The following is a 13681-nucleotide window of genomic DNA, read 5'->3' as shown; positions in this document are numbered from 1 at the left end:
TCGTACACGTTGGTATATGGAATGGAGACGGTTATGCCTTTAGAAGTGGAAATCCCCTCATTGAGAGTACTGGTAGACTCTGAGCTGGAAGAGGTAGAATGGGCAAAAGTTAGATATGAACAGCTGAATCTGATCAGTGAAAAGAGGATAGCCGCAATCTGTCATCATCAACTTAACCAAAGAAGGATGGCCAAATCATACGACAAAAAGGTTCGACCTCGAGGATTCCACGAAGGAGATCTTGTACTGAAGAAAATATTGCCTTTACCAGGAGAAGATCAGAGTAAATGGGCGCCGAACTATGAGGGCCCTTACATGGTGAAGAAAGCATTCTCGGGAGGAGCTTTGCTGTTATCTAGAATGGATGGAGAAGATCTAGTTAGGCCAGTGAATTCTGACTCTGTAAGGAAATATTACGCTTGATGTATTCCGTAATCTCCCAATCAATAAAATAAAGTTTGGCCATGAATTTTCTCTATAAAAAAAAAACCTTTCTTCATAAAAAGCATGATCTCATAGCATTTGAAATCTTTCACTTAAACAAACTCTTTTCTTACACATGACTAAGTAAATGACTCCATCAATTGGAGGGAACCAAATAAAATCTAAACTTGGCATATTTATGCATACCACACTGGGGGCAAGAAGTGTACTAAGAGCACATTGGGGTCTATAGTGAACCAAAGACAAAAGGGGTATCATCATAAGAACTTCTACAAAAGCATCTTTTTATGAGAATTGTCAATTGCATTGAAAGTTTCAGTTTTCATGAACAAAACCAAATCTTTTGAGTTTTCCTTTTAAAATGATAATAAAAGACAATACTTAATGGAGCAAGAAAGGGCCCCATAAGGAACCAAAGATCTCTTCACCAAGAGGATATGAAGTATAGTGTGCAGAGCATATTCCGATTCAAGAGAAAAGGTTGGACAAACAAATGGAAACAAGAGCTCGAAGAAGTTTACAACGAAAGGGGGACCTATGTTTCCAAAGATAGGTAACAAAAACATGCATGCTATATTGTCATAACACTAACATGGCAGGAAAGGTGGGACGAAAGCCAAATTAGTTCCAAGTTTTTGGGAATCACTAAGAGACAGAGTCTTAAGTCAACGTACTATGGAAAAGAATATGAATTATGAACCAGCACTGTTTCATTTCCTCGAGGTAAGATGTTTTCTTTTGAAATTCAAAACGGGCAGGTCATCCGATGTTGAGACCATTCCCTAGAAAAAGCATGGAGTTTTTCTAAATAATAATAATAAAAAAATAAAAATAAAATAAAACGGGCAGGTCTCCAGATATAGAGACCCCTTTCTAAAATCATTTTCTCTTACATCTGGGTAGGTCACCCATCATAATGAGACCATCATTTTCCACTTGGGTAGGTCACCCATCACAATGAGACCATTTTTTCTGGGTAGGTCACCCATTAGAATGAGATCACTCTTCCCCTTTTCTATTTGGGTAGGTCACCCATCATAATGAGACCATTTTTTGGGTAGGTCACCCATTAAAATGAGACCATTCTCCATCTTTTTTTTTCCTAGGTAGGTCACCCATTATAATGAGGCCATTCTTCCCCCTGGGTAGGTCACCCATAAGAATGAGACCACTCTTCCTCTTTTCCACCTGTGTAGGTCACCCATCACAATGAGACCATTTTTTGGGTAGGTCACCCATTAGAATGAGACCATTCTCCATTTTTTTTTACCTGGGTAGGTCACCCATTATAATGAGGCCATTCTTCCCCTGGGTAGGTCACCCATAAGAATGAGACCACTCTTCTCTTCTCTCCACTTGGGTAGGTCACCCATCACAATGAGACCATCTTTCATTTTGGGTAGGTCACCCATTATAATGAGACCATCTTTCATTTTGGGCAGGTCACCCGTCATAATAAAACTACACACACATTTTTGTATTGGTTCTGGTTAAAGGAGATCGCCAGATGGGATCTCAGGTTAACCCAACCACACATAGAGTTTAACTTTGGTTAAAGGAGATCGCTAGATAGGATCTTAGGTTAACCCAATCAAAAGGGCAGGTAGCCCATGAAAATAGACCAATTTTCTAAAAAAAAAAAGGAAAAGAAAAGAAGTGAAGTCTTTGGATGAGTAGATCACTTAGCAAGCCAAGAAGACCTTTTATTTCTTTACAAGCTTACTATGCAAAACATTGAGGATTTTTTGCTTCGTAAGCATTGTAAAGAGGGGGCATCTGTTGTTACTCATTTTCGGACCGCACGTGCTAGAGACGGTGTATACCTTTTTTAAACAGAGTATAGGATTTTAGCTCATATTCGCCAGAAGATTGACAAAAGCATAGAAAGAAATATTTTGTGTTTTGAAACCTTGTTTGAGCTGTTTTCTGCTCTTTTTATCCTTCCCCTTTACTACCAAAATCATCAGGTTTTCTTAGGTCGATTAGGAGTCTTCATAATGCTAAATTCGTTCTTTTTTATCTGGTCTTTAAGGTTGAATAAATCCCTCAGAATTTGCACTAAAAAATAGTTCTGCTGCTGTCGTAATTTTTTGGTTCCAACTTAGGCTCCGATTCTGACTCAGTTTCGTACGATATCTAACCATCCTAGGTATATTCTGTCACTCATGACATGTTGAAAAATTGACCTGCACCTTTATTAGGTCCTAGAGATCATTGTTCTTAGGGCAGATTCTCAATCAGATTTGGATGCTTAGCATTGTCAGATCAAGAACCTTTTTGACCAACTAGATTACTGCCAGATTCTATTCTCTAAAACGATTTTATCTCACTTCGACTCCTTCATCAAAGTTGTAGTCCTAGACGCGTAGATGATTTTGGCTTTTGAATCGCTTGATTTCGATATCAGAAGCTCAAGATATTCCTATTTGAATATCTAACGTGAAGGCAGAGAATTCTGCCGCGAGAAGGATATTGACCCGAGTCTGCACTAAAAAAAATTCTATTTTTGGCTTAGTTTTTGTGATTTTTGTTCGTAGTTCATACTCTCAGTCATATCAGGATTCTCGGCATTCGTCAGTTTTTGAGTCAGACCCGGAAATCCCTTTTGACCAACTAGATTACTGCCAGTTTCTGTTCTATAAAACGATTTTATCTCACCTCGACTCCTTCATCAAAGTTGTAGTCCTAGACACGTAGATAAATTTAGGCTTTTGAATCGCTTGATTTCGATATCAGAAGCTCAAGATATTCCCGTTTGAATATCTAGTGTGAAAGTAGGGATTCCTGACCGCGAGAAGGATTTTTGCCCAAGTTCGCGGGACTGATTCGAAGGATTTTTTTTGGACCAAGGACTGAATTGAAATGTGCTAAATTGAGGGATTGAATTGAAGAAGGACATTGAAAGCTGGAGAGGGGGGTTGGATCATCATAAATGACAGGATTTTTACCACACCGAATAAGGAAAATAGGACCTTGCAGCTGCACACTCCAGCTGATTTCTTTCTTTTTTTTCTCTGCTGTTTTTTCCTTTATCATCACGCCTGATTTTTGGAGCTGAAGACCAAGTTTTTATTGTCTTATTTCAAAGGGAGCAGCTGGCCCTATGGAAGGAAAGAAAATAGTCACACCCTCCTCTAAAACTGGAAAGAAATCAGACGTAAAGAACCAGAACAAAATCAGAATATTAAAGCTTCCTTTTGCGTTTTTTTTTTACTGCAAATCAGTAGGGATTTACGTCCTAGGATTAATGCATTAAATCCTTCCTAAATAGAGACATATTTAGACTATATATAAGCCCTTCTAATGACCTAAAGGGGGAGGAAAGAGAGCAGAAAAATGGAAAAGAGAGGGCAGAAAAATAAGAGAAAACCGGAGAGTAAGAGGCAGAAAAAAAAACACAGCAAAGAGAGAGACAGAAAAGAAAAACGCAACAGAGGCAGGGAGTGAAAACACAGATAGCAGGGGAACATAGAGGTTTTTTTTCTTTGATCCTTTCGTCACTGTGAAAGAAAAAAGAGAGGAGAAAAGAGAGGCAGGCGACAGTAAAACCAGAAAAGCCAAGAGAACAAAAGAGGAAGTCTTTCTTTGGTTTTTCAGAGGTAAAAGGCAGAAGTTTTTTCCATCGGTTTGTGTCTCATTATCTGCATTTGAAACATGCAGGATCTGCAGGTATGAGTCTCGACTTCCTTCATCTTTGACATATTTAAAGCTTTGTTTGGTTTTTTGTTCTTTTTTTCAAAAAAATCTATTGCTGCTTTTGTTTCGGGGACGTTCATTTTCCATCTTAGCAACAAAGTTGCTTGCTTGCCCACTGTCCCTCCCATGTCTTTAAGTTTAGTTTATTATCACTGTTAGAGATGCGTTCTTGTGTTTTACTCCCTGGTGATCAAAAACTGTGAGCTTTTACAATCTCCACCACCCCTTTCTCTCGTCGCTCAAGCGTTCTCTTGCAATGGAACGCTATATAGAAACAAGTGCTTAGGTGCAGAAGAGAGAGTTTGAAAAAAATGTGAGGGAGGGTCCCTTTCTTCAGTTAAGGATTCTTTTGTTTTCTGCCGATGCTGGGTTCACACTTTCTTCTTTGTTTTTTTCAGTTTGCAGGGGGGGTCACGATTCATGTTGTAATTTTTTTTAGCTTCAGGACTTTGTTTTTTTATGTTTTGTGCACGTTGACTTGTGTTTTAAATTGGTGTGCCGAACCTTGTTTATTTGAGATTAATTGTTTTAAGCTTCTTGCGAATTTTGGAATAGGTGAATATTTTTCGTGATGTTTGCATTTTGACAAAAAATATATATAAAAAATGTTTTCTTGTGTGTTGCATATGGCCAATACCCTAACATGTTTTTGAATTTTTTTTTTATATATACAAAAATATTGGAAGTTTTGAAAATGTGTTTCCGCATGGATTTCTTAAACACAAAAATTATTTTCTTGCATTTCTGGATTTTACAACATGTTTGTAGAACTCCAAAGGGTATTGGCCAATATTCCAAAAAAATACAAAAATCTTATTTTTGGAGGAATTCATCTATTATTCACCGCTAATGTTTGGGTAAAGAAATCCTTAAAGGACGAATATCCAAAATATTATTGGGAGTAATAAATCCGCACAAATCCTTGAAAGAAGCCTTGATTATAATCGAGGACATTTCAATTTTTTATTCCACGGTTTATGAGATGTGAGAGTATAAAACACTAAGACAAAAAAAATAGGTCTTTAAAGCACCCTAGATTTCTAAATTTTTGTCCCTCCTCCTTGCGATTTACTAGTCGCAAACTCTTGAAAAACTAAGGGGAAAATGAGCTTTTAAAGCACATGGAACTTCCTTGGATTTCTATCCTAATAATTTTAGTTTGAATCAAAACCTAGAAAACTGATGGGATTAGAAAAACACCAACACCATAGCAATTATAAGACAAACCAAACACCAAGCAGCTTACCTTAGGTAGGGCGTACTAGAAGTGCTAATACCTTCCCTTTATGCAACCAGTCCCTTGCCTTTAGAATCTCTGAAAGACCAGTTAGGTTTCCTAGTGACCATAACACTAGGTGGCGACTCCTTTACAAACAAAACAAAGACCCCGAAACTAACTGAGGATCGCTGCGACGCCGCGCTCCGCTCGCGAGGGTGCGACATACGTTATGAATTTTATTCAAAGTTTAAGTTTGTGTAAACCCCAACTCCTCTCTGAGTGCTTAGAATGGTAATGATTGGTACACGTGCCATTCCATTGCCTACTAAGCCCCTATATTGTCTTCAAGAGGGTGATCACTAGGACAACAAGAGACCCTTTTGGTAGAGACCAAGTAGCAAACCTACCCTCTGTCTCATGTAAAAAGATTAGAACTTGCCTTTAAGATGTATGCTCTATAAATATTGTTTTGCATCTAAGCAAGTCCTTCTTGAAGCATCTTGAATTCAGGACTTACAGGTGACATAATAGCCATCACTTATGAAATTTCTGTTGTAGAGTTTGAGTAAGAATAAAAATTCTTGTTTCATTATACAAGAGTTACGACCATATGTCATCCCTTAAAGGGTGAGTTTATCATATAAAACATCCTTATACATTTATTATATATACTCCATGGTTGAAATATAGGCTCCCCCATCTGAGGTCTATTACACTAGATTGTGAAAAAAGATGGATAATGAAGAAAGGGTTTAGAGAGAGGCTCATTGTCAAAAGGAAGTTGAAAGCAGTAAAGGTGAAGTAGCTAGACTCATAAATTTGCTTGAACAAGTGCTGAGTTTCAAGAATGGAAAGGGAACATATGCACTGTCTCTTGTTGGAAACACTGTCAGTCCACGTCTCACACACAAGAAAAAATTAGCTCTTCTCCTCAGCACTCCACCAGCAGTGACCACAACACTAAAGTTGCACTACCTCTCCTTCATTTTAGTTGTGAATAGCAATAGCAACACCTTTAGTCCTCATTGAAAGATAATCTCCTTTCTTTTCAGTTGCACTGTTAATTGTTCAAAGCCTCCACATCTTCCAGTAGAACCCAACAACTGCCTCCATCATTAGCACCATTCCAGTTAGTAGCATAGGATGTTGGTCTAAGAAACATGAGTATACATTGAACTTCAACATAGTAGAGCTCTCTCTACAGAGATTTGTTTGTGGCTCTGACAGTGGAGAATACAAGAGGGGATGAATTTGTTTCATACACTATAAAACTCTCTCCCACTTGTTGCAGCACCGAAACACAGTAGTATGGAGAAAAGGCAAACCTGGTCTGAAAAACATAAGCAGATACACGACTAAGTGTCTTTCTTCTTTCTATTGGTTCATGGGCTTTCAAAGTTGATACCTCTTTATTTATTTTGTCTATGGATTGTGATATATGTTATCTTCTTGTCTACATTGATGACATTTTACTCATTGGTAGTAACTCTGCTCTGGTTCATTGTCTCATTACTTTACTAAGCTAAACCTTCATAATTTGGTTGATGCTCATTACTTTTTAGGAATTGAAGTCATTCCTACTAGTATGAGTCTCATGCTTAATCAAAATAAATATATTCTTGATATTCTTTGTCGTGCTAGTATGTCATCATGCAAACCTATTGATACTTCGGCCTCTACTTCTAAGATTGGATTGCAGTTTGGTGAGTTATTTTTAGATTCCACCGCTTTCAATAAATTATTGGTGCTTTTCAATATCTCATTTTTACTAGGAGAGATATATATTATGATGTGAACAAGGTCTATCAATTTATGCATACTCCTACCGAGGGCCATTGGGCTACTGTTAAATGCCTATTGTGATATTTGAAAGGTATGACTATTTTTGGCTTGCACTTTACGCATGGTTCTTCATTATCTCCTCATGGTTTTACTGATGCTGATTGGGCTAATAGTATTAATGATCGTAAGTCCATCGAGGCTTACATTTTATTTCTTGGCACCACTCATATTTTATGAAAATTTGACAAGCAACGGATTGTTGCTCGCTCCTTTATTGTAGATAAGTATAAAGCTTTAACTGATGACATTACTGAGGTTTTTTGGTTTCACTATCTTTTATGAGATTTATGTTTCTCTCCTAGTTTTGTCACTATTATTTGGTGTGACAACTTGGATGCTACTTATTTGTCTACTAATCCGATATTTCATGCTCATACAAAGTATGTTGAAGTTGATTATCACTTTGTTCATGATCAAGTAGCCAAAAAAGAGATTCAGATTCATTTCATATCCTCCACTGACCAATTAGTTGATGTTCTTTCTAAGCCACTATCTCACTCTACCTTTGTTTAATTACGGTCCAAACTTCATGTGGACACCACCTTCAACTTGAAGGGGTGTATTATAGAATGTGTTATCTTATAGAAAATATTGTAGTTTTCTTGTATAGATTTATTCTATGTAATATGGTCTACATTATCATTTGTATGTTTCCCTATTTATATATATAAAGAGAGGATGACTGCCACATTAGTTTAAACTTCCTATTTTACACAACACCCTATTTTATTATCTTCTTCAATTACCAAAAATCTACAAACTTTTAGGAACAAAATGACATTGTTTGCTTTGAATCTTCATAATATGTTCTTTTCTAATTTAGGCAAAATAAATCATTTCATATTAAGTGAAATCGTGTCATTTCTTTTCCTCAATTAGAATTAGGTTTCCTAATTGAATTAAGTAAAATTTAAGACAAGTCCTCCTATTTCAACGCCTTTTGCTCTTCGATCTCTAAACTACTTTTTTTTTTGTTAATTTCTTTTTTTTTCTTGATTTCTTTCAATTTCTCCCCTAGCCGAATTAGGAAGACTCCTCTAATTTCTTTATTTCTTTCATTTTAGTTGTTAGTTCTTCCGATCTTTATTTTCAAGTCAAGTTTTTTTTCCAATTAGGTCCTTAATTGATTTTTTAACTTGATTATTTGTTTCAAACTCATCCAATTTCTTTCAATCTTAGCCAAATCAGACCATTTTCTTCTTATATTTCTTCTTCAATTCAACGCTCAATTATAACCAAACAATTCTCAAACATTTTTTTTGTGATACTCAATTATTGGTCCAATTTCAAACCCCAACTCTGTGTGTGTGTGTGTGTGTGTTTTATTATTTTTGTCGTGGGGTGTGCGAGCACCGGCGCTACGTCGTCTGGCGACGGCGGAGGCTCTTGTCATGCCTCCTGGTGTGAGGTGTTGTGTGTTGGGAAGGTTTTTTGGACTTAATCATAAAATTATGATTAATATTTAGGAGTCACCACCTAGTATTATGATCACTAGGAACCTATGGTCTGCGAGAGTCTGGGTAAGGGACTGGTTGTGCAAGGGGAATACGCATCACCCCCAATGCACTCTACCTAAGGTAAGCTGCATTGTTGCTTGATTAATTTTTTCTAAGTCGGATTTCTATTCGTTGGTCTTTTCTAAGGTTTAAGGCAGATCTCTCTTCGTGAGAGAGTTGGGTTAAATCCTAACCATTCTAAAGTCTGAATTTTTAGCATTGCATTTATACACTTTGCATCTTTAATACCTAAGGGTGTACTTTATCGTGTAATTTTACACCTCACAAATATTAAAGTCTACATCTAGATCCTAAAAAAGGATTGGAAAAAGGTGTTTGATATTTTGACCAAATTCTAGTGGATAATCATAAACTGGTTATGATATCCATTTTTTATTTTTTAAACATGAAAAAGATGCAATTTTTATTTATTTATTTTTTTAATGAAAAATATGCTTGAAAAAATTTTAGAATTTGGCCGTATGCATAAATTATTTTTTTTGAAAAGGGAATTTGATTTAAAAGTTTTTGATATTTTTAAAAAATATTTTGAATTTTTTTTGAAATATTTCGGAGAAAACCGGTATTTTAATACCAGATTTGTATTTTATAGTGTAAATATACAACCCGATATAATGAAAAATTGGCAAAAATATATTTGAGAAAACCACAATTTTTTGAAATGAATTTTTTTGAATTTTTTTTAAAATAGATATAGTCCACTGCATGAACAGTAGACATGAATTATAATTCACGTCCTACTATTCACTCAGTGAATAGAGACGGCGAAGAAGAAGAAGAAGAAGCGGAAGGGGAGACAAGGCGGACAACCTGGCGCGGCAGTGGTCTGGCCGAGGATGACGGTGTGCTGCTAGTGGTTGCAGTGGTGAAGCTGGTGGCAGGTGGCAGAGCAGGATGAATGAAGGAGAAGAAAATCTGCAGGGGGAGAGGGACCGATGGTCGCGGTGGCTATTCTTCCACTAGTGTGGATTTGGGTTTGCAGGGAGGCTGCACCGCCGTCTGTTGGTGGAGGAGAAAGGTGTTTGCGGGGTCTTCAGGGGCTGAAGACACGGTGGAGATGAAGGAAGAAGGAACGTCTTGCAGAGGAGAGAAAGACGTTCACGGTGGCTTATTACAGACGTAGTGGTGGCTGGCCGGTGGTCTTGGCAAAGCTTGGTGGTGCTGGTTGCTCAAGGCGGAGCTGGAGGAAGAAATGGTGACGATGCTAGTTTCCTGTGGCGGAGGAAGAAAGAAGAAGAAACAGAAGAAGAAAATCTACAGCTGGAAGAGGGAGGAAGGCTGGTTTTGGGGCTTACTTTGGACCCCATGTTTTCCTCCCTCAGGTCACCAATGGAGCCTCTATTTATAGGCAGTGGAAGAGGGTAATCTTGTCTACACCGGGGTAAAATTTCAGCCCTTAATTCTATTTGGAAGGATCCCATCCATTGTCTCAAAGTAGGCATGGTGCACTGTCAAATCTATAGAAAAAGCTGCTTAAGTTGGCATGTTTAGGCCGATGGCGGCGTCAATTAATTGTCATTCACACTGAACTATTGACATGGAGCTGTAGAGGAACTGTAGTGGATCATGTTCGTGCAAGTTTGGTGGAGTGTAGAGGCATTAAATGTACCTGCGAAGTAGGTAACCTGAGCAGTTATTTCAGAGATTTAAAGAAGAAGATGAACAATACCAAAGTTCTGATTTTGGCCAAAGTTCATTTCAGTCCTCCCTCTTTAAAATGCTTTCAATTGAACCCCTAATAGACCCTAAACTTTTGCTTAAATGCAATTAAGCCCTAATGAACTTCAATTGCAGCCCTGAAGTTACGCGCCTTTTACAATATTGTTCTTGGTCTCGGATTTTGTCAATTTAACCCCTAATTGACCATTAAACTTTCAATTTCACCCCCGGTTTTTTGTCAATTTCACCCCTATAGTTTGGCGCCTTTTACAAAAACGTCCTTGGCTGTCAATTGCTTCAATTTAACCCCTAATTGACCCCAAAACTTCAATGTTCTTGCAATTTGGCCCCTAATTTCAATCAATTAACTTGGTAAAAATTAAATTTGGTCTCTTAAAATTCCAATCTTCTCAATTAAGCCCAAATTAAGCACCAAACTTAATTTTTCACAAATTAAGCCCCAAATAAAATTAATTTGACTCATTTAAAGTATAATTAAGTCCTTGCACTTAATTAAATCCTTCAATTGGACCCAAATTAATTCTTAAACATAATTAAAATTTAATTTGGCTCATGATTAAATCAAATTGGCCTATTAAAAATTTAATTATGTTATTGGACTTAAGTTTTATGCAAATTAGTCCAATAATCATTTAATGAATTTGCATTTTTTTCTCCATTCTTGGGCATAATGGGGTACAATTAGGCCTTGAATTTCCTCCAAAAATTGTAGCTTGATTTCCCGGCCTGCTTTCTCCACGTTGCCAGCCTTTATTTTAGTTTTTTGATTTTTATTTTGAAAAAATAATGAATTTTTGGGGAATAACCCAGAATTGGGTTATGACAATTATATATATCTTTTTTTATGATTTTTATGATTTATTTATAAAAAAAATTAAATAAAAATAATTACAATATATTAAATTTTTTGAAAAGACATGTTTTTTTTTCACATTTTTTACAAACATAAGGAGTACAAAATTAGGATATGACATGAAAGATAGAGTTTTTAGATTTCACAAAAAATATGTCAATCTAGGTTTCACAAATTGATATGTCTATTAACCATTTTTAAAACAAAATTCCCAAAATGTTCTTCCGACAATATTAATGTTATGTTGGAGAATAAATTCCCAAAATGTTTTTCCTAGTATACTAACTAATTGCAACCTTATTTATATAGACTTGTAAAAACAAAGGAATTGGAAAGAAAATAAAAGAAAGGAAAGAAAAAGAAGTCAATAATTGATAGAAATATTATTCTTCTTGATTATTAAAAAAAAAAATTATTATTCTTCTTGTACTTTATACATAACACATATATTATATCCAGTCACATTCTTTGAGTTTATTAATGAATATAAATGAATTTGAATATGAAGAAAATAATTTACTTTTGTCTTCACAAACAACTCGGGGGAATCACAAGTCCCTTATTGCTCCCATTTGCATTCTTACAAAACGATGTGGCAGCGGCTGATTTTTTGTAATACGTTAGCTTTATGTCTTCCAATTTGAGTCCTTTACATGGATTACTTGAGCTGCAAACAAAATTCATTGCTAATTGTGTGGCAGATGTTCCCTTTATGTTCTTATATGTCACTCCACTAATCTTCACTCCAGAGCTATGCTTAGGACAACCTTTGGCACTAGGGCAGTAGTTTTGATCAATGATGATTGGATTATAGACATATTTCATGATAATGTTTTCAAAAACAACGTTTCGAGCATACCCTGTGCTTGGTCTTCCCCATGATTTTATCCTAACTCCGTTTTGAGTTCCCATGAAAACAACACTCGTTACCTTCACATCCTCCACACCATCTTCATTTTGATGTAGGGCTAGACTACCAATGCTGCAAGAGCATAAAGAATGTTTTATAAAGACGTTAGAAGGAAAATTGTTTTTTTCTTTTGGAAGAAGCTTTGTCTCGTTATGAATTAATCAATAAGGAAAAATAGAAAAAAATTGAAGTGAAAATCAATAGACCTTATTCCATGTCCAGGACCACAAGCAATGCGATGGATCCTCAAATTCTTGGAGCCAGGACCTATGGATATGCAATCATCTCCTGTCTGTATCATACTGTTGGTGATGGAAATTCCAGTGGAAGATTGCATGTGTATGCCATCGGTGTTGGGACTCCAACTAGGGGCACTAATCTTCATGTTTTCAAGTGTAATGTTATGGCAATGGTCTATAGAAATGTGAAACATTTGACTGTTGATTGATGTTAATCCGCTAACCATGATGTTGCTAGATGCCACAAATGATATGGACTGCAACATTGATTAATCAAGAAATTAAAGACCTTTTGTTATCCATACCTCAATGAAATGCAATTAGAATACTAATAAGTAGCATACCCTAGATCCTGGTGGACAATTTTTTCCAGCATTCCGGCAAGCCCAAAAGCTACCTCCTTTTGCATCAATAGTGCCACCATAAACAGTAACCCTTGTGACCTTGTAGAACAAAATCCAAAATCCAGAATTGCCGAAAACCCAGTAATTTGATGGTGCCACAATTGTTCCATCAATGGAGAACAATATTTTATTCTTGCATGGACCACCAAACACTACAGGTTTGATCAAGAAACTCCCCTTAGGAACATATACCATGGCTGGCCATGTTGAGCTACATGCTAACGTCCATGCCTTCGTAAATGCTTCGGTAGAATCGATCTTGCCGTCTGGCTTCGCTCCAAGTTTGACGACATTGTAGACCATATTTGATGCTTGGTAGGAGGCTGCAAATAAGAGGAAAAGAACACAATATACTAGTATTATCTTCACCATCCTTACGGTTTCAATTTCAAGAAATGATGAAAAGGAGATATTGGAATTAGATGAACACAATATCTATATTTAAAGCCATTTATATATATATATGGTGTCGGACTCGCTAGCTAGCATACGAATTAAATATTGTTGTCGTACAAAACAAGTGAAATTGCATGTTCCACTCATGTTGTCATGTACTTAACGTAATTTGTGTTATGTACGGTGTCAATGAGTTGTTTGTATAATTTCTTAAGCTAATATCTGTAAATGCTTAAGAATTAATTCAATGCGATTAGGCCTCTGCTATGTCGTATATTAACTAGATGATTGAGTATAATAACTTATGCCCATGTTTTGATATGCATCAAAATATGATCATACCGTCTAGTTTTTCATTTTCTTGCATGTATAAACTATATAACATATTGGAGTTTCTGGTTGATTGGCCAGGTGTTTAATAATTTAATTTGCTTGGGTGGCTTACAAAAAAGGCATGCATGTTCTTCTTGAGTATGGAGCA

The 13681-nt window shown here is 36.3% G+C and overlaps 1 protein-coding gene across 1 annotated transcript; it reads right to left on the bottom strand.

Moving 5' to 3' along the window:
* Nucleotides 1-11622: 11622 nt before the first annotated feature.
* Nucleotides 11623-13221, bottom strand: LOC133671679 (polygalacturonase-like). The gene is made up of 3 exons (XM_062092503.1): nt 12745-13221; nt 12368-12657; nt 11623-12233 (listed from the first exon to the last, which is right to left on the bottom strand). The coding sequence occupies exons 1-3, from the start codon at nt 13174-13176 to the stop codon at nt 11780-11782; spliced, it is 1176 nt and encodes a 391-aa protein (XP_061948487.1). The 5' UTR covers nt 13177-13221; the 3' UTR covers nt 11623-11779.
* Between the last annotated feature and the right edge of the window lie 460 nt (nt 13222-13681).

Source organism: Populus nigra, chromosome 13, assembly GCF_951802175.1.
Source record: "Populus nigra chromosome 13, ddPopNigr1.1, whole genome shotgun sequence".
Classification (NCBI taxonomy): domain Eukaryota; kingdom Viridiplantae; phylum Streptophyta; class Magnoliopsida; order Malpighiales; family Salicaceae; genus Populus; species Populus nigra.
Note: the sequence above shows the minus strand (reverse complement) of the source record. Positions and strands in the feature narration are given on the sequence as shown.

Bases quoted from the DNA above. Each gene is read 5' to 3' on its own strand.
- LOC133671679 (XM_062092503.1), bottom strand. From the start codon at position 13,176: ATGGTGAAGATAATACTAGTATATTGTGTTCTTTTCCTCTTATTTGCA. The intron at 12,658-12,744 runs GTATGCTACTTA...TCAATGTTGCAG, and splicing joins ATTGTCCACCAGGATCTAGG to TCCATATCATTTGTGGCATC. The intron at 12,234-12,367 runs GTCTATTGATTT...ATGCTCTTGCAG, and splicing joins GGTCCTGGACATGGAATAAG to CATTGGTAGTCTAGCCCTAC.